Source organism: Lithobates pipiens, unplaced genomic scaffold (assembly GCF_037356315.1).
Source record: "Lithobates pipiens isolate NorthernLeopardFrog02 unplaced genomic scaffold, aLitPip1_a1.2 Scaffold_10, whole genome shotgun sequence".
NCBI lineage: Eukaryota > Metazoa > Chordata > Amphibia > Anura > Ranidae > Lithobates > Lithobates pipiens.
In genome coordinates this window covers 123,350,133-123,372,189 of record NW_027507686.1, presented here as the reverse complement: position 1 = coordinate 123,372,189, position 22,057 = coordinate 123,350,133, and the positions used below count along the sequence as shown (strand labels likewise).

At 44.1% G+C, this 22,057-nt stretch overlaps 1 protein-coding gene across 1 annotated transcript in view; it reads left to right on the top strand.

The window, feature by feature from the left end:
- NRN1L (neuritin 1 like) overlaps window positions 1-20,366 on the top strand; it is a 252,301-nt gene extending 231,935 nt beyond the window's left edge. Inside the window, exon 3 of the mRNA XM_077457949.1 lies at window positions 13,640-20,366. Within this exon, the coding sequence (XP_077314075.1) occupies window positions 13,640-13,928 (289 nt within the window). The 3' untranslated portion in view covers window positions 13,929-20,366. The remainder of the gene's footprint in view (window positions 1-13,639) is intronic.
- The last annotated feature ends 1,691 nt before the right edge of the window (window positions 20,367-22,057 follow it).

The following is a 22,057-nucleotide window of genomic DNA, read 5'->3' as shown; positions in this document are numbered from 1 at the left end:
ATGTGGGTCTCAGCAGCCAAACCGTCAAATTCAGACTGTGTAAAGCAGGATGGTAGATTGGACCCTGTAAGAGCAGATCTGGTCGGAGAGGGAGGATCCATGGCCTGCCTACGGCCAACTTCATGATCTCTGAGTACCAAGGTTGCCTGGGCCAAGCCGGGCTACCAAAAGGACCGACTTTGTTTCCCTCTTGACTCTTCCCAGGAACTGCGACAGAAGCGGGCACGGGGGGAAAGCATAAATCAGATTGTACTGATCCCAGGGAACTGTCAGAGCATCTGAACCCTGAGCAAGTGTATCTCTTGTTCTTGACATGAGTTTGACCAGTTTTCTGTTGAACCTGGATGCAAACAGATCTACGTCTGGAGTACCCCACCTGTGACATATGTCCAAAAACATGTCGGGGCGCAGAGCCCATTCTCCTGGGCACAACTGCTGGCGGCTCAGAAAATCCGCCTGCCAATTTTTCACTCCTGGAATGAAGACTGCAGAAAGGCATGGAACATGCTTTTCTGCCCAGACAAGTATGCGATTCACCTCTTTTTGCGCTACCAGACTCCTGGTACCGCCCTGGTGATTGATATAGGCCACTGCTGTGGCATTGTCGGACTGAACCCGAACAGGGAGACCCCGTAGTCTGGAAGACCACCTTATGAGAGCCATATAAACTGCCCGGATCTCCAAGACATTTATGGGCAATAGCCTCTCGATCGCAAACCATTTCCCCTGCGAGCATGTCTCCTCTAATACTGCTCCCCAGCCTGTCAGGCTGGCATCTGTCGTAATAACCTTCCATGGAAGAGGAAGAAAAGTTTTGCCTTTCAGCAAATTCTTGGTTTGTAACCCCCAGACGAGACTCCTGCGTGTCCCTGGTGATAGACGCATAGGAAGATTCAAGGATTGGGGCTTCCTGTTCCAGGCCGCAAGGATGGATCTTTGCAGAGGCCTTGAGTGGGACTGGGCAAATGAAACGGCCTCGAAGGAGGCGACCATTTTCCCTAACAGTCTCATGCATAACCGAATGGGGGAAGATCTCCTGCCCAGAATTAGGCGCACACCGGATCCCCGATGGCCAAGGCTTTGGGCCTTGGAAGAAACACCTTGCCCTGAGCGGTGTCGATAAACATACCCAGGTATTCCAACCTGGTAGCAGGCTGTAGGGACGACTTTTCTAGGTTTATAATCCAACCTAGGCGTTCCAGGTGTTCTAGTGTTCTGGAAACACTGTGGTTCAGGAATGTTACTGTTTTCCCCATGAGAAGCAAGTCGTCTAGATAAGCCATGATGGCTATACCCTGAGCTCTTAGGTTTGCCAAGAGAGGGTCCAGAATCTTTGTGAAGACTCGAGGGGCCGCAGCGAGCCCGAATGGCAAGGCCACAAATTGAAAATGGCGCTGCTTTACCGCGAACCTTAGATACCTTTGGTGTGAGGGAAAAATTGGCACATGGAGATATGCATCCTTGATGTTCTCAGATTCCTGCGACTGCTCAAGATCCCTGTCCCATGATAGGGGTCTCTCCTCATTTGTCAGAAGAATCATCTGAGAGAGGAATCTCAGCAGAGGGAGGGGATCTACCCCTTTTCCTGCTATCTTTCAGGGAAGCAGAAATAAAATTCATGATTCCCCTTTCAAAACCCTCCAATGTAGCCCTAAGGGAGTCCTCAGTGACGTATACCGGGGCTGAGACATTAGGAGAGGCTGCAAAACCTGACAGGGGCACTGACTCGTTCTGTGAGGCTGGCTCCAGTCTTGCGGGGGGATGGTAACTTACAGGCATTTTTAGAACCCCTGGACCTAGGCGGTGATTTACCAGTGCCCTTGTTACCTCCCCCTGAGACCCTCTTACGAGGAGACATAGTCCTAAGCTACAAAGCAGAGGTACTAGTACAAAGTGCAATCACTGTTGTGCTAAAAGTCTCACAATAACATATATATGCTTAATACTGCACAACCTGATGCTGAGTAGGTGTCTAAGGTTTGCCTGGATCCAATCCCCTGGGATGCTTACTGCCCACAGCTCCTGTGTCTCTCACTAACAGTTCCCTGACGCTCTGGGCTTTTAAAACTGCCGCCTGGCGCCTACGCAGTACAGCGCCGTGCACACCAACGTGCACGGCTCACAACCACACTCCCCCCCTCCTCCATTAGCCCGGGAGCGCGCGTGGCGCGCGTGCACGAGGACCGCTGGAATCCAGGGGGGAAAAGGAGTCTCATTAGAGCTGCGTGGGACCCTCAGACTACGAGGGACCCCTGTATTACCTTGTTGTGGCAGGGACTGCAGTGGAGACGTGAGACCTCTGGAGAACCAGGCTTCACTGAGCGTGTGTACTGAAAGGCATGTAAGTATGCATCAGGCTGCTCTTACTCCCTCTAGTGGTGGAAACCAGGTAAGACATACAACTACTCAAATGAAGAAATCCATCATATAATTATATATATAGGATTAACTTCCCTTACCTGTCCTCGCCGCAGGAATTGCTGAAACAGACAAATTCCAGCCTTCACCCATCACGGCGGGCAGAGTTGTGCCAACCTTCAGGTTTATCTGAGGCTCTTTCTCAGAAGAGCCTCCTACCTGGACCATGTAAAAGACTCTGCCAGAAACTTTCATGCGCTCTGTGTAAACAGTGCACCAAGTCTGGTTTTCCCAGAGCCCAGTCTTCCAATAGGAGAGGACTTACAGGCCAAACCTCGTTTCTTCAGCTGATGAGGCCCGGGTACCATACCATCTTGGGAGTCAAATATCGGCCCGAGATATGGATCCAGTTTGTTGTCGCACTTAGGTACCCGCAGGGACCTGCACAGAGCTTTCTTCATAGCACATGTTTTACGTGACCAACCACCATAGACACTGGCAAAAAAACTGAGGTGCCTCCCATATGGGAGGGGTTATATAGGGGAGGAATTCTCCTTAATTGGGGTTAACCAGTGTCCAATCACCAAAGGTGACTATATAACCCACTGAGCTCCTGTGTCCCGTGATGTATGATCAAGAAAGGCCATTTTTAAAAACATTTTAGGCATCGACCCATGTCCCCTGGGTAGGAGCCAGGTTCCCAAACCATTTTTAGGATAATATCTTGCATATTGGCCATTAAAATTAGCACTTTTTATTTTGAACGTTCCAGTCCTATAGACTTCAATAGGGTTCTAAAGTTCGCACAAATTTTCGGTCCGTTCAAAAGTTCTGGTGCGAACCGAACTGGGGGGTGTTCGGCTCATCCCTAGTTGAAGGTTTTGCTCTGTGCACACTGTGCTATATGTACGCAAAGATGGTGCAACAGCTCCAGGATGAATACCGCTGTGACAGATGTGAGCAGGTTGCCCTTCTGGAAGCTCACATTAGAGATTTGGAGGAGCGAGTTGCAACATTGAGCAAAAAGGACAACCTTAAAAAGTGTCACTGAGCAGGTGGTTAGTAGGATTGATGGGGAGATTGGTGGGGCAAGTCAGTATTATCAGGTAGGAAGATCGGTTAATGTAGTTAGAGGGAGTGGTAGGGGCTCACAGAAAAGGAAGGACAGTCCTGTGTTTGTGCACTAAAACAAATTTGACAAGTTGAGTGAAGATATGGAGGTGACAAACAGTGGTGGCAGCCCTGGATGTGACTGTTATCCCTAACAGCTGGGAGAGCAGCCCATCTAGTAGGGGTGGTGGGGGTAGGGTGAGTAGACCCAGACAGTTGGTAATAATAAGGGATTCTAGAGGGTTTGGGTTTCTAGAGCACTGGGCTGACTTTTCATTGGGGTACAACCTATATGCTAAAGACAGTTTGCATATAAATGGAAGGGGTCTGCTGTGCTGGGGAGAGGTTTATGGGAAGTCTGGAGTATTTAAACTAGGATTGAGGGGGGGGGGGGGGGGGGTGAACTAGAATTCAATCAGGCAGACAGATTAGTTAGGGGTCAGACATTAATGGAGGATTACAAACAACCATTGGAAATTATAGTGCTATTTGTACTACATACAAAGATATGCAAACACAAGAGCAAACTTTAATAATGCATTAACGTGTTTGTTCACCAATGCCAGAAGTCTGCCAAGCAAAATAGGTTAGTTGGAAATGTTGGTGCATGAGGAGAAGTATGATTTAATCGGTATTGCTGAATCTCAGCTTCATTCTTTATGTCTGCGCTATTAATATTCCTTGCTATGCACTCTTTAGGAGAGACAGAGTAAAAAGGAAAGGTGGTGGTATCTGTCTCTATGTGAGAAGTGATTTCAAAGCGAGTGTGAAAGAGGACCTAGTTGATGGAGAGTTTGATGAGACTAAAGCATTATGGGTGGAACTGCATATATAAATGCTTAGTAAAAAGTTAATCATTGGAGTTTGTTATAGGCCACCCAGTGTTAATGAGGTGGAGATTCAGCTTCTTGCACAGATATAAAGGGCTGCAAGGGCTGGGACGGTGATAATAATAGGGGATTTTAACTACCCTGATATTGACTGGAGTAATGGCACTGCAGACACAGTTAAAGGGCAAAAATGTATAAACCTGTTACAAGACAATTTTATGGTGCAGTTTATAGAGGCCCTGGCTAGGAATGATGCTCTGTTGGATTTGGTAATCTCAAACCATGCAGAGATTATTACTAATGTTCATATAAAAGAACATCTGGGCAGCAGTGACTATAACATGATTTCATTTAAACCTGTAAGCAACAAACACATACGGGACAAATAAAAACACTTAACTTTAAGAGAGCACATTTTCCAAGGATGAGGGCTGCTCTCCAAGAATTTGACTGGGAAGGGAATATTGTCATCGATGAACACAGAAAATAAATGTGAATTCTTTAAAGTGACTGTATGTGAGCACACTGTAAAGTATATTTCCATGGGCAATAAGTTTAAAAGGCTAAAAATAATACCTATGTGGCTCAAATCCAAAGTTGAAAAAGCTATAAATAATAAGAAAAAGAGCTTTTAAAAAATATAAAAATGAAGAAACACAATCATCGTTTAAATGTTACAAAGAGAATAACATAATATTTAAAAAGGAAATAAAGGACTCAAAAATTCAAAACGAATGACAGATTGCAAAAGATAGTAGGACAAACCCCAAAATATTCTTCAAATATATTAATAGTAAAAAGGTCTGGTCAGAGCATGTAGGCCCTTTAAAAAATAATCTGGAGTGGTTGACTGGGGACAAAGAGAAGGCATATTTATTAACCACTTTCCGCCTGGCCCATAGCAGAATGACGGCTGGGCGATGTTTCAGTTATCCTGACTGGGCGTCATATAACGTCCAGCAGGATAACATGCATGACCCCAGGGGCACACAGCGCGGCGATCTGTGGTGCCGTGTGTCACTCTGACACACCGTATCTCCGATTGTAGTAAGGAGCCTCTGACGGAGGCTCCTTACCACGTGATTAGCTATGCCTGATCACAGCTGATCACAGCGTGAACCTGGAAGTGACAGTAAACGGCTTTCCTTGGTTCGCACTGACAGGGAAAGCCGTTCAGCGGCTCTCCCTGTCAGAGGGGGGTCTGTGCTGATAATCAGCATATTAACAGCACAGCCCCATCAGATGTGCCAGCAACAATGCCAATGAGTGCCCATCAGCTACCAGTCAGTGCCCCATCAGAAACGCCTGTCAGTGCCCATAACTAAGCCAATCAGTGCCAATTAGTGCCCCCTCCCGCCGCGCTCCAGTGCCCTCTGCCGCTTACCGGAGCCGTTGGCAGCGGCGGAGGCGATCCGGTCATGTCTGTGGCTGGGCATGAAGACAAGTGAGTGGAAGATGGCCCCCACCTGTCTCCACGACATTGCAGGGCAGAAGCGACATCAAAAAGCCACTTCCGCCCATAGCTCTTAAAGGGCCATTTTATAAAATGACAATTTTTTTTTTTTATTGCATTTTGGTCTAAATATGAGATCTGAGGTCTTTTTGACCCCAGATCTCATATTTAAGAGGTCCTGTCATGCTTTTTTTCTTTTTTTTTCCTATTACAAGGGATGTTTACATGTTCACACCGCTGAACTTGCGTGCAGAAGCGAACGCATACGTGAGTAGCGCCCGCATATGGAAACGGTGTTCAAACCACACATGTGAGGTATTGCAACAATCGGTAGAGCAAGAGCAATAATTGTAGCCCTAGATCTCCTTTGTAACTCAAAACATGCAACCAGTTGAATTTTTTAAACATTGCCTATGGAGATTTTTAAGGGCAAAATTTTGACGCCATTCCACAAACAGGCACAATTTTGAAGCGTAACATGTTGGGTAATAATTTACTCGGTGTAACATTTTATGTTATATTTTTTAGTTTTTAGTTTTATATTTTTCACAATATAAAAAAAAATTGGCTAACTTTACTGTTGTCTTATTTTTTTATTCAAAAAAGTGTATTTTTTCCAAAAAAAGTGTGCTTGTAACACCGCTGCGCAAATACAGTGTGACAGAAAGTATTGCAATGGCCGCCATTTTATTCTCTAGGGTGTTAGAAAAAAATGTATAATGTTTCAGAGTTCTAAGTAATTTTCTAGCAAAAAAAACGTTTTTTAACTTGTAAACAACACATCTAAAAAAGAGGCCTAGTCCTTAAGTGGTTAAATACCTTCTTCAGCTCTGTGTATACAAAGGAGCACGGGGAGCTCATGTCCATAATGGGGATGATATTGACACAGCCCCAAATGAATCACTATGGCTCAAAATTGATATGGTCCAGAAATATTTCGACAAAATAAAAGGTAAATAAAACACCTGGACCGGATGGCATACACCCACGGATCCTAAAAGAATTGAGCTCTGTCATTTCAAAGCCATTGTTTCTCATTTTTAGGGACTATTTAATGACTGGGATAGTACCACTGGATTGGCATAAGGCCTTAAGGTCTTAGACCTGTTAGTTTAACTTATATAATTGGAAAGATAATGGAGAGTTTAGTTCTTGCTGTAAAAAAAATATTCTAAGTAACAGACAGCATGGTTTCATGAAAGATAGAAGTTGTCAGACTTTCTTTTTATGAGGAGGTAGGTAAAACCTTAGACAGAGGGGTGGCTGTGGATGTAGTATATTTAGATTTTGCCAAAGCATTTAACACAGTTCTCCACACATGGCTAGTGTGTAAAGTTAAGTCTACAGGCTTGGAAAATTCAACTTGTAAATGGATAGAAAACTGGCTAAAAGACCGAATTCAGAGAGTAGTGGTTAATAATTCTTACTCTAAATGGTCTAAGGTTTAAGGTTGTCTAAGGTCATCTTTGGTGTACCCCAATGTTTGGTGTTGGGACCCTTACTCTTTAATATATTTGTAACTGATATAGGGTCTGGGAATAAAAGTACCATTTCAGTGTTTGCTGATGACATCAAGCTATGCAGTGGAATAGAGTCCTTACAGGATGTCTCCAACTTACAAGCCAACTTCAATGCAATTCATTGGGCAACTGTGTAGGAAATTGGTTTTAATGTTGATAAATGTAAAGTTATGCACTCTGGGGCTAAAAACATGCATGCATCATACATACTAGGGGGAGAAGAGCTGGGGGAGTCAATGGTGTTGAAGGATCTGGGGGTTCTGGTAGATCATAATCTTAATAATAGCATGCAATGCCAAGCTGCGGTTTCCAAAGTAAGCAAAATCCTCTCTTGTATTAAAGCGGAGGTCCACCCTAAAATGGACCTTCCGCTCATCGGATTCCTCCCCCCCTCCGGCGCCACAATTGGCACCTTTCAGGGGGGCGGGGGGTGCAGTTACCTGGATAATCCAGGTAACTGCACCCACTTCCGGGCTAGCTCTCTGCGGAAAGGGGCGTACGTTACGCTCCTTTCCGCAAGCGCCCGCCCCCTTTAGCAAGTGCCCCGCTGCCTGCTGGGAAACACACAGCTCCCAGAGGCAGCGGGGACCGTCCTCATTGCGCAGCGCGGCTCGCGCATGCGCAGTAGGGAACCGGGAAATGAAGCCGAAAGGCTCCATTTCCTGATTCCCATACCCAAGATGGCGGCGGCAGGACCCGACAGACGACCTAGCGATCGGCTTCGGGTGCCGACATCGCGGGCGCGCTGGACAGGTAAGTGTCACTATTTTAAAAGCCAGCAGCTGCAGTATTTGTAGCTTCTGGCTTTTAAAAAAAAAAAAAAACGCGGAGTCCCGGTGGACTCCCGCTTTAAGGGAGGCATGGACTGCAGAGAGAGATAACATTTTTCCCCTGTAGAATCAAATTAGTAAGACCTCATCTGGAATGTGAAGTTCAGTTTTGGGCACCAGTTCAAAAAAAGGGATATTGGAAGAGTGGAGAAAGTGCAGAGAAGATCAACCAAACTGATAAGAGGCATGGAGGAACAATTGGAGGAACTGAATTTATTCTCTCTGGAGTAGAGCAGGTTAAGGGGGATATAATCAACATGTATAAATAAAAGTGGTTCACATAGTGAACTTGGTAGTGAGTTGTTCACTTTAAGGTCATCTCAGAGGACAAGGGGGCACTCTTTATGTCTGGAGGAAAAAGATATTTCATCTCCAAATATGGAACAGCTTGTTCACAGTAAGAGCTATGAAAATATGCAATAGACTCCCTTAAGAGCTGGTTCTGGCCAGCTCAGTAGATTATTTTAGGAAAGGCCTGGATTCTTTCCTAAAAGTACGTTAAACTAAAATTTAAGTTGATCCAGTGAATATCCGATTAACTGTTGGGGGATCAGGAAGGATTTTTTTTCCCCTGCTGGAGCAAGTTAAATCATGCTTTGTTATGCCGCGTACACACGATCAAACAATCCGGTGGAAAAGTCCGCCCGTGTGTAGGCTCCGGCGGACTAAGAAAGTAGTTTTGCACACCAATCTGTCCGCCGGACTCGCATTTCAGCGGACAGTATGGCCGTGTGTGTGCCAGTCCGCCATACTTTTGAAATGAACGGACTTTTCCCGCCCGGAGAAAAGTCCGCTAATTTTGAGCACGGCTCCAGGTAGCGTCGCTGGCCCCGTCACCTGGTATGGACTTAAAGGGGAATCCCTACGCCGAAAGCCAGGTGACGGGGCCAGCGACGCTTACTTCGCTGGTCCCGGCTACCTGGAGCCGTGCTCAAAATGAGCGGACTTTCCTCCGTGTGTGTGGGTGAGTCCATTCATTTCAAAAGTACGGCAGACTTAGTACGCCGTACTTAGTCCGCCGCAAAAGTTCAGCGGAAATTCCGCCAGACTAAGTCCGTCGGATAGTCCGCCAGACTAAGTCTGCCGGATAGTCTGCTACGTGTGTATGCGGAATTAGGGTTTTTTTTTTGCCTTCCTCTGTGGGTATAGGATTGAATATATAGGACGGTGTGTGTGTGTATGTGTATGAGTGTGTGTATATATAGATATATATTATATCTATATATATATATATATATACAGTGCCTTGCGAAAGTATTCGGCCCCCTTGAACTTTTCAACCTTTTGCCACATTTCAGGCTTCAAACATAAAGATATAAAATTTTTATTTTTTGTGAAGAATCACCAACAAGTGGGACACAATTGTGAAGTGGAACGAAATCTATTGGATTTTTGAAACTTTTTTAACTAATAAAAAAATGAAAACTGGGGCGTGCAAAATTATTCGGCCCCCTTGTGTTAATACTTTGTAGAGCCACTTTTTGCTGCGATTACAGCTGCAAGTCGCTTGGGGTATGTCTCTATCAGTTTTCAGCTCTTTCCACAGATTCTTGATTGGATTCAGGTCTGGACTTTGACTTGGCCATTCTAACACCTGGATACGTTTATTTGTGAACCATCTCTTTGTAGATTTTGCTGTATGTTTGGGATCATTGTCTTGTTGGAAGATAAATCTCCGTCCCAGTTTCAGGTCTTTTGCAGACTCCAACAGGTTTTCATCCAGAATGGTCCTGTATTTGGCTGCATCCATCTTCCCCTCAATTTTAACCATCTTCCCTGTCCCTGCTGAAGAAAAGCAGGCCCAAACCATGATGCTGCCACCACCATGTTTGACAGTGGGGATGGTGTGTTGAGGGTGATGAGCTGTGTTGCTTTTACGCCAAACATATTGTTTTGCATTGTGGGCAAAAAGTTTGATTTTGGTTTCATCTGACCAGAGCACCTTCCACGTTTGGTGTGTCTCCCAGGTGGCTTGTGGCAAACTTTAGATGAGACTTTTTATGAATATCTTTGAGAAATGGCTTTCTTCTTGCCACTCTTCCATAAAGGCCAGATTTGTGCAGTGTATGACTGATTGTTGTCCTATGGACAGACTCTCCCACCTCTGCAGTTCATCCAGAGTGATCATGGGCCTCTTGGCTGCATATCTGATCAGTCTTCTCTGAGCTGAAAGTTTAGAGGGACGGCCAGGTCTTGGTAGATTTGCAGTGGTCTGATACTCCTTCCATTTCAAAATGATCGCTTGCACAGTGCTCCTTGGGATGTTTAAAGCTTGGGAAATCTTTTTGTATCCAAATCCGGCTTTAAACTTCTCCACAACAGTATTACGGACCTGCCTGGTGTGTCCCTTGGTCTTCATGATGCTCTCTGCTCTTTCAACAGAACCCTGAGACTATCACGGAGCAGGTGCATTTATACAGAGACCTGATTACACACAGGTGGATTCTATTTATCACCATCAGTCATTTAGGACAACATTGGATCATTCAGAGATTCTCGCTGAACTTCTGGAGTGAGTTTGCTGCACTGAAAGTAAAGGGGCCGAATCATTTTGCATGCACCACTTTTCAGTTTTTTATTTGCTAAAAAAGTTTAAATTATCCAATATATTTCGTTCCACTTCACAATTGTGTCCCACTTGTTGGTGATTCTTCACAAAAAATTAAAATGTTATATCTTTATGTTTGAAGCCTGAAATGTGGCAAAAGGTTGAAAAGTTCAAGGGGGCCGAATACTTTCGCAAGGCACTGTAGATATATATAGATTTTTTCCCCTTGTATTGGTTGAACTAGATGCACCGTGTATTTTTTCAGCCAGACTAACTATGTAACTAACGTGCGCTGCTCAATCTAAATGAATGGAAGTCAGGCTAGAGAATGTTACAAGGAGTCTTGAGTAGTTCTTTCTAATCTTTATACTTTATGTATGTATTTTCATATTGGCTTCTGGGAATATTTGCTAAAGATTTTCTGTAAATAAATTTCCAGTATCAAAGTCTCCAAAGTAAATATAAAGCCAAAACTATTTTTAATGTTTTTGGATAGAGTAGGGAATGTTTTTACTGTCTGTAAAGACAAAATGGAGAAGAAATCTCTGCAAAGTGAGGGAAATCCCCTCTCAGACAGTTCTAACTGCAATAGGTGTCCCTAGTAAATTTTCAATTTATTCTGTTTTGGTGACAGTTCAGATTTTTGGATTTTCCCTTCTGTTCAGTCTGGTGACAATCCTTACTGGAACAGATAGCTTAATCTCCATAGCGAGTAGTGACAGGGGGTTTAATCATTTACACTTTAAAATAAATTGAAAATATGGAAAAAGTTGTCCATCACTGGGAGAACATAGTAGGTAACTCCAGGTGTCCACATGTCAAGGCCATTTTCTAAGTCATTGCCCCTGGTTGACTTAGTTTACCTGGGTTGATCACATGGCTCCACCCACTCTCACCTCCTAAGACTCTCTATTGGAAAGTGATAAGTCAATAGGTATGAGGGTTTCAAGGACAGATTCTTGACCCAGGGTTAATATTTCTATATCTGAATACACTACTATTACTGAATAGAAATGGATCTGTAATAAAGCATACCCACTGACTGATGCTATTGGCAGAAATGGACTGTATAGAGGTGGAAATACAGCTTATTTACAACCCTTGAAATATACCTAAAAATCTTGAATAGTAGGATCAGACTGTAATGCCTGTGAGTGGGCTCTGGCAGACTTTTTGTTCCCAAAAGTCCGGCGGACTTAGAAAGAAACCTTGACTCAAAATTGTCCGCCGGACTCGGCAGTCCGGTGGACAATCCGTCCGTCTGTGTGCCAGTCCACCGCACTTTTGAAATGAACGGACTTGCCCACACACACAGTAAAGTCCGTTCATTTTGAACGTGGCTCCAGGAAGACGGGACTAGCGAAGGAAGTCACTGTCACAGCCTCCATCGGCGAGATTGACACCTCGTGAGCCCCGTCGCCTGGTATGGATTTAAAGGGGAACCCCTACGTCCCCCCAAAGTCCATAGCAGACCCTTATCCGAGCACGCAGCCCGGCCGGTCAGGAAAGGGGGTGGGGATGAGCGAGCGGGCCCCCTCCTGAGCCGTACCAAGCTGCATGCCCTCAACATGGGGGGTGCTTTGGGGAAAGGGGGGGCGTGCGGCCCCCCCACCCCAAAGCACCTTGTCCCCATGTTGATGAGGACAAGGGCCTCTTCCTGACAACCCTGGCCGTTGGTTGTCAGGGTCTGCGGGCAGGGGGCTTATCAGAATCCGGAAGCCCCCTTTAATAAGGGGGCCCCCAGATCCCGGCTCCCCACCCTATTTGAATGAGTATGGGGTATGATGTACCCCTACCCAGTCACCTGGGGGGAAAAGTGTTAATAAAAAAACACAACACAGGTTTTTAAAATACTTTATTAGACAGCTCCGGGGGTCTTCTTCCAACTTCGGGGGTCTTGTCCCGCTCTTCGGTTCTTGCCGGCTCTCCGCTATCTTCTTGCAGCTCTTTTACTAGCGTTGGCCCGGTCTTGTCGGTGTCGCCTTCTTCTTCCTCCTTCTTCTCTTCTTCTTCATTCTGATGTTGACACGATGCTCTCTCCGGCCGTAATGGCAGGGATGCGTTGTGCAGCGACTTATATAGGTATAAGGGGCGGGGTCATCGGGTGATGTCACATGGTGACCCCACCCCTTATGATGTCACAGGCCTGGATGTTGTTGGGACTGTGACAGCATAATGGGCAGGGTCACCATGTGACATCACCCGGTGACCTCGCCCCTTAATGCCTATATAAGTCGCTGCACAACGCATTCCTGCCATTACGGCCGGAGAGAGCATCGTGTCAACATCAGAAGGAAGAAGAAGGCGACAGCATCAAGACCGGGCCAATGCTAATAAAAGAGCTGCAAGAAAATAGCAGAGGCCCGTCAAGAAGAACCGAAGAGCGGGACAAGACCCCCGAAGTCAGAAGAAGACCCCCGTATGGCAGTGACGACGAAGGCCAGGGTTGTCGGGTAGAGTCCCTTGTCCTCATCAACATGGGGACAAGGTGCTTTGGGGGCACGCGGCCTGGTACGGCTCGGGGGGAGCTTGCTCGTCTCCACCCCCTTTCCTGACTGGCCAGGCTGCGTGCTCGGATAAGGGTCTGGTATGGACTTTGGGGGGACCCCATGCCGTTTTTTCAGCGTAGGGGTTCCCCTTTAAATCCATACCAGGCGAGGGGGCTCGCGAAGTGTCAATCTTACTGATGGAGGCGGCAACATTGATTTCCTTCGCTAGTCCCGTCTACCTGGAGTCATGTTCAAAATGAACGGATTTACTCCGTGTGTGGGCAAGTCCGTTCATTTCTAAAAACCCAGCAGACCCCCGCCCTAGTCCGGCGGATTGTCCGCCGGAAAAGTCTGGTCGTGTGTGGGCAAGTCCGCTCATTCGGAAAGTCCGGCAGACCTCTGCTGCAAAGTCCGCCGGATAGTCTGATCGTGTGTACGTGGCATAAGAGTTTCCATATATATGTATAATGTGTACATAATATCTCCATATTATCTATTTAGATCTTGGGATGAATTTCACAAGTGTGCCAGTAATGTCTTGGTAAACTGCCCTGAAGATACAGCTGCCATATGGGAGTCCTTGAGACAAGAATCAAGAAAAATCCAATACCAGGGAAATCTACATGATCTGTGCTCTTCAAGAAATCAGCAGCTAAATACCATGGGAGCTGGAGATACTGGTGAAACAAACAAAGAAACACTTCGTGGCCTGGCATATATTTCAAAACACAGTGTAATATCATTTGTTTTTGCTGGAATTCTTCAGTGGATTATAGCTGAGCAGACATAACAAATATTTGACTTAAAACACGTTAACACATGAACTTTTTTCTATTGACATAAATGTGTTCTTATATCACATTATATCACAGTAAATATATTGCACTACACCCTTTTTATAACCTACAATAACTATGATAATTAGTTACTACAGAAAAAAATTCTCCCTTTCCTTTTTACAGAATTAGACATCTATTTGCAATTTCTAACGTGCAAGAAAATTTTAATTGAAATCTGAATAACAACACAGTTTTTCTCTCAAGAGCCATCAGCCTTAATGCTGGCAGTGGGCCTGGCTCTTGGAAGTCATTATGTAAATAAAATGACTTGATGGAGGGATGTCAGTCTGCAGATGTCAGCATTCCCAGGCAGGTTAAATTTGTATGCAGACTATATGTGATACTAAGCCTCCATGATTGAAAAACCTGACATCCAATGAATGAAAGGGGTGGGCCAGTGACAGTGAAGCTGGGAGGAAAGGACTAGGAGAAGCTGGTCATCTTTCAGTCAGAAAACGAGCTGGTCTTTATCTGATTTGACACGGCTTCTAATACATTCTAACTATGATAAGCTCAGAGTGTGCAGTGAAATCAAAGTTCAGATTTAATATCTTATCACTGGTCTATCGTATGTAAACAAAGCTTATATGTGATCAATCGATAAGTAAATAATTTGTAAATAAATCAGTAACAAATCTATCTATATATACAGAAAGCAAGTCTGGGCACAAATTTGTGTGCTCACAAAAATCTGGTATAGCGCAGCAAAGTGCTTTCAATTTTTCAATGCAAACTTAGTCTTGGCTAAGCACCATACAACCAATTAAAATGTTCCAGTATTTTATTCATCCACCTCAATATACATTCATAAGTAGTCTTTATGATATTTTAGTATATGCTTTTAAACCTAAGGGATGCTATTGATAATGTATGTGTAACTGTACTGTATGTGTTACAATATAATTCTATTTTATAGCCTGTATTTTCAGATTATTAGTATGAAATTGCATTTCATTGTAATACATTTTTGCTAATGTAATCCAGGAACATGATTATTAACCATTGTAGGCAGTAATGAATACAACAAAGTATGCATCAGCTTTTCAGTACTATTTTGGGCCCTAAAGTGTATTTCCACCTTTCTAATTCAATTCAAATCCAGTTTGAGAAACCCTGTCTATATGTTTGTTATGTGTTACCATTCACACAGCATACCTAAAAAGTAATTAGAAATATATGTAGAATTGCCCATGTAAGAGCCGCAGGATAGGATGGGTCCTCTGTTCTTTGCCTTGTCCTTTTCAACCTTCTCGATGTTCTCTTAGTGCCCAATAAAAATACTTTATCAAAGAAACAGGCACCAAACCAGGTAATAAAGGCAATCTTATAGCAGAACTTTACCCATAACTTGATAAAAAGTAAGGTTCTTTAGCAAGAAGACATTTTACATTAATAATTATGCTACCAAAATTAGGGTTGCTGTAAACTGCCTCCAGCATTGCTCCTGTTTCTTATTGCTGGAGCCTGTCATTTTTTTTGAAGCCCATAGCCCCTGAACAGCAGTAAACCATTGAGCAGAGCTAAACCCATTGATTTAACGTTTTCAAAAAACAGTTACACTCCTGGAATGCTGGGATTCCTGTCACATTTGCTTGTGTCCTCAACCATACTGTCCAACCATCAAATGGTTGGTGTCATAACTGATCACATGTGCAGCAAACAGAAGCAGCTTCCTTGGATGTAAAGGATAGGAGGGTTTGATTCAATTTTAAGGATGTCAGCAGATCGGCCTCTACAAACCCTAATAGTGCCTAAAAATAGAGAGCAACTGAGCATGTGCAGAGTAAGGTGAAACAGTGTATTACTGGATTTTACAGTATAGACACTTTTTAATGTTTTATACAGCTATACCTGCAAAAGGGGCCAGCCTGAAGTTAGAAGGTCTAGCAGGACTTAATTTTCTGGCTAAAGTTCCACTTTAATATATTATCGCCCATAATGCTTGGTAACTAGGCAAGCATAAAATAGATTAATGGGAATAACACAATTTAGCATACAAAGTGATGAATTGTAGGGACTTGGCATAAGATGACATTTTGAGTCCAGATCAGCATAAACAGTAGCACTGCAGTGAGCAGTAGTAACATTTAATCTATGAAGCGCTGGAACTATACTGCCAGAGCATATTTAAGGTGGTGCCGCTAGTCCTAGACTGACTGCGTATGTACTGTCCAAGTGAAAAGGAGGATGGTAGTAGAAGGGGCAGGGGAATAAAGGGGGCTTGCGGAATAATTAATAAGGGAAGGGCAGTCCTTTTGAGAAGTTTTTGCTGGCCATTGTTGGGGCTTTTCTAAGAGCATTGGTGTCCAGCTTCCCCACAACAATAACATGTGAGGGTGATAACATGTCCCGTTGTTTGGTTCCTTTCTCTGAATTTAGAGTGGACACAATCTGCTTTATATTAGTCAGAGATGTGTGCATGCTTGCATGGGTTTCCATTACCTGCAACATTGTTTGTTGCATTTTCAACTGTGCCTGTGCCACCTGGGTCAGCAAATTGGGTACTGCTGAAGCCATTGAGGCTCTGGGGTTAGATGTGGTTGGCTGTTCAGCTTCTAACTCCATCCTTGACTTATCATCTGGTAGACATCCACCCGCTTGAGCCAGCCATGTGGAGAATTTCTCTGTCTTAAAGAGGAAGTAAACCCTGATGGGTTTTTTACTTCCTCTTTTGCTCGCTGCAAAGCCTGCAAATGAAAAGCATAATGGGCTAGTATGCATCGCAATATTTTTTGAGATGGGAATGAGGGACACCTATTAGCAAAAGTATGTAGGCATAGGACACACCCCCTGCCATGCCCCCTTAACCACTGCCGGACCGCCGCACGCCGATGTACGTCCTCACTTTGAGGATTGACATCGTTGTTATGGCAGAAGCTAGCTGCCATAACCCCAGTATTACCGTGTTCGGCCGGCGTTCTGGTTTAAGATAAAAGTGGTCTCTGAGGTGAATTTGCTGCGAGATCACCTTTATCGGTGGAGGGAGAGGGGCACTCCTCCCACCACTCTCCTGCGCCCTCCACCGCTTACCGGAGCCTTCAGCAGCGGCGGAAGCAATCTGGCTTTTCTCAGGGCTCTGCATGGAGATGAGCGAGGGGAAAATGGCCCCCACCTGTCCCCATGACACTGCAGGGCGGAAGTGACGTCAAAATGTCACTTCCGCCTATAGCTCTTAAAGGGCCACTTTTTTTTCAATTTTTTCAAATGACAATTTTATTTTTTTGTTTTGCTTTTTGCATTTGCATTTTGGTGTAAATATGAGATCTGAAGTCTTTTTGACCCCAGATCTCATATTTAAGAGAATATATGCTTTTTTATTATATGCTTTTTTTTCTATTACAAGGGATGTTTACACATTTTTTTTAAACAGTGTAAAAATAAAAGGTAAAATATATAAGAAAAAAAATGTAAACATGCCAGTCCCGCCGAGCTCGCGTGCCGAAGCAAACGTATACGTGAGTAGCGCCCGCATATAAAAACTGTGTTGAAACCACACATGTGAGGTATCGTCACGATCGGTAGAGCAAGAGCAATAATTCTAGCCCTAGACCCCCTCTGTAATTTAAAACATGCAACCTGTAGAATTTTTTAAATGTTGCCTATGGAGATAAAGTTTGCCGTATTCCACCAGTGGGCACAATTTTTTGAAGCGTGACATGTTGGGTATCAATTTACTCGGTGTAACATTATCTTTCATAATATAAAAAATGGGCTAACTTCACTGTTGTCTTATTTGCTAATTCAAAAAAGTGTATTTTTTATTTTATTTTTTAAAAAGTGCACTTGTAAGACTGCTGTGCAAATACGGTGTAACAGAAAGTATTGCAACGACTGCCATTTTATTCTCTAGGGTGTTAGAAAAAAAATGTATAAGGTTTGGAGGTTCTAAGTAATTCTCTAGCTAAAAAAAAACTGTTTTTAACTTGTAAACAACACATCTAGAAAAGAGGCCCAGTCCTTAAAGTGGTTGTAAACCCTTACAGGACCACTTAGATTAAGGCTTACCTGTAGGTGCAAGAAATATCTCCTTAACCTACACGGTTAAGGAGGTATTTTCCTAAAAACGGGCACCAATGTCTATGATACCCGGAGGCCATGATACCCGGAGTCACTCCGGGTATCATGGCGTGACGGAGGAGGTGGCTGAGGGTCGCTTTGGGGGCTTTGATCTCAGGTAACTAATTCATAATGAGCTAGAATGCTATGCAAACATACAATACCACAGGAATTTACTGAAACTAATACTTAGTACCCAATAGTAATACTATCTCAAAGAATACAAGCACCAAACCATGTAAAAAGGGCAAACTTAATATAATGTCACCCATAATGGTTGGTAAGTAGACAAGCATACAATGGATTAACAATGGGAATAACACAATTTAGCATACGTGATTAACAGTAGGGCCTTTGCATATGATGATATTTCGCATCCATATCAGCATAAACAGTAGCAAGGCCACCACAAGTGCAATAGTGAGCAGTAGGAAAGTTTAATCTACCAAATGCTGAAACTATACTGCCAGAGCGCAGTTATGGTGGTGACGCTAGTCCTAGACGGACTGGATATGCACTGTCCAAAAGAAAAGGAGAATGGGAGTGGAAGGGGCAGGAGAACAAAAAGCGCTTACAGAATAATTATTATGGGAGGGCAGACCATTGAGATGTTCTTCTGACAGCTATTCAGAATGTTGGTGCAGTCCCAGTTTACGTTCATGCAGTAAAGTATAAGCATGGCACAGGTGCGAGGTAGATGTGGTTCAGCTGTGATAAAGGTTTGGAATAATGCGGTATAGGGTTGGTATAGGTGCAGTCTAGGTTTAGGTTTAGTGTGGCATAGTATGAATGCAGTATGGATTGGGTACACTTCATGTTCTGATCTTATGCCGCGTATACACGACTGGACTTTTCGAAGGACTAGGTCCGACGGACTTTCGGCGGAGTTCTGACAGACTTTCCGAATGAACGGACTTGGCCACACACAATCACACCAAAGTCCGACGGATTCAAACGTGATGACGTACGACCGGACTAGAATAAGGAAGTTCATAGCCAGTAGCCAATAGCTGCCCTCGCGTCGGTTTTTGTCAGGATTTCGGGATTTCTCAGTAGGAACTGGGTCCGGCGGAGTTCCGGCGAAAAAATTTGAAACATGTTCCATTTCTAAAGTCTGTCGGATTTTTCCAAATCAAAAGTCCGCTGCAGCCCACACACGATCGAATGGTCCGCCGGAATCGTTCCGTCGGACCTTTGATGTCGAAAAGTCCGGTCGTGTGTACACGGCATTAGTGGCTCAGTCCCTGCTAGCAGTATCAACAATGGGAGAATAGCCCTCTCACCTGTCCCTGGGATGCTGCAATGACCTCTCACTGTAGAAAGAGGAGGCCTGCTCAGTCTCGCCCTGAAAACCTCTAATGATCAATGGTGGGAAGAAGAGGCTGAGTGGATGCTTCAGTCTCCCTGAAGTAGTGGTGCAGGTGCTGTGATGTGGATGGTGCTGCACTGCCCCTGGGTGTCCTCACTCCCAGTGCCAGGCTCGGATCTCTACTGGTATGGGGTCCCGCTGTCAGGAAAAAATCCAGACAGAGTTACTCTCTCTTTTTTTCAGTTCCTCATACCAAGAGGAAGAACTTTCCCGGCAGTTTATTAAAAATCATCTCTTCACTCCTCCTATTACACAGTGCCTATTGGGATTTATAGTGTAATGAGGGTATTCATCTGATTATATGGCTGCCGACTCAAACTACAACTCCCAGGATTCTCAGCACACTGCATAGAAGTCTATGGGCTTGCTTGACATCAGCTCTCCTCTTACTGGCTGTAGGAGAATGGTGCAACATAACATCAGTATCTCAGTAGAGGAGGCGAAGAATAGTGTGCACATGTGGTTTACAACTGAGCATGAAGATATGTCAGCGCAGACAGGGTTAGTTATGGTAAAATAACTCCCCACACCACCCACCCTCTTAAGATTACATAAAAGGGGAAAACCTGATGAAGGTTTTCAGCAAGTGAAAAGGCATTTTAAATAGTATAAAAATATAGGGAACATGTAACAAATATGAAGAAGGCGTTAGATTAATTTGGCTGCAAATGTGGAAATACACTTTAAGAAAAATAAACTCATGTTAAGACTCCCATAATGCATTGAATGCCTTCAGTGGCCGGAAATAGTGCTAGTTTTTGGGGCAGTACAATCCTCTTCACAGAATGTGATGTTCCTCCCAGTTATCCTGCAGAACTAGCACAGCTAAAAGTAGTCACTCTGATAGACACCTAGCCACCTTGACATTTTCCTTACTGCCTAAATTTTAATTCTTTCAATTGACCTTAATGATGTAATATCTTTGTTTAAATTGAAATAAAAATGTAAAATGTTGCTAAAGAAATAGTATTAGTACAAGTGTTTTTTTTAAGATCTAAATTACACTATATTACCAAAAGTATTAGTACACTTGCCTTTACATGCACATGAACTTTAATGGCATCCCAGTCTTAGTACGTAGGGTTCAATATTGAGTTGGCCCACCCTTTGCAACTATGACAACACTGAAGAAATTACACTTTGCTACAATGTAAAGTAGTGAGTGTACAGCTTGTATAACAGTGTAAATTTACTGGCACCTTAAAATAACTCAACACACAGCCATTAATGCCTAAACCGCTGGAAACAAAAGTCAGTAGACCCCTAAGTGAAAATGTCCTAATTGGGCCCAACTAGCCATTTTCCCTCCCTGGTGTCATGTGACTTGCTAGTGTTACCAGGTCTCAGGTGTGAATGGGGAACAGGTGTGTTAAATTTGGATTTATTGCTCTCACTCTCTCATACTGTCACTGGAAGTTCAAAATGGTACCTCATGGCAAAGAACCCTCTGAGGATCTGAAAAAAATAATTGTTTCACTACATAAAGATGGCCTAGGCTATAAGAAGATTTCCAAGACTCTGAAACTGAGTTGCAGCATGGTGGCCAAGACCATACAGCGTTTTAACAGGACAGGTTCCACTCAGAACAGGCCTCGCCATGGTCGACCAAAGAAGTTGAGTGCACATGCTCAGCATCATATTCAGAGGTTGTCTTTGGGAAATAGAGGTATGAGTGCTTCCAGCATTGCTGCCGAGGTTGAAGGGGTGGGGGGTCAGCCTGTCAGTGCTCAGACCAAAACGCAGCACAGTGCATCACATTGGTCTGCATTGCTGTCGCCCCAGAAGGAAGCCTCTTCTAAAGATGATGCACAAGAAAGCCAACAAACTGTTTGCTGAAGACAAGCAGACTAAGAAGATGGATTACTGGAACCATGTCCTGTGGTCTGATGAGACCAAGATAAATATAACTGGTTCAGATGGTGTCAAGTGTGTGTGGCAGCAACCAGGTGAGGAGTAAAAAGACAAGTGTTTCTTGCCTACAGTCAAGCATGGTGTTGGGAGTGTCATGGTCTAGGAATGCATGAGTGCTTCCGGCACTGGGAGCTATAGTTCATTGGGGGAACCATGAATGCCAACATAAACTGTTTCATACTGAAGCAGAGCATGATCCCATCCCTTTGAAGAATGGGCCAAAGGGTAATATTCCAACATAAGATCCCAAACACACCTCCAAGATGACCACTGCTTTGCTAAAAAAGCTGAGGGTAAAGGTGATGGACTGGCCAAGCATGTCTCCAGACCTAAACCCTATTGAGCATCTGTGGGGCATCCTCAAACTGAAGGTGGAGGAGCACAAGGTCTCTAACATCCACCAGCTCTGTAATGTCATCATGGAGGAGTGGCAGAGGATTCCAGTGGCAACCTGTGAAGCTCTGGTGAACTCCATGGCCAAGAGGGTTAAGGCAGTGCTGGAAAATAATGGTGGCCACACAAAATATTGCCATTTTGGTCCCAAATTGGACATTTTCCCTTAGGGGCGTACTCACCTTTGTTGCCAGTGGTTCAGACATTAATGGCCATGTGTTGAGTTATTTTGAGGGGACAGCAAATTTACACTGTTATACAAGCTGTACACTCACTACTTTACATTGCAGCAAAATGTAATTTCTTCAGTGTTGTCACATGAAAAGATATAATAAATTATTTACAAAAATG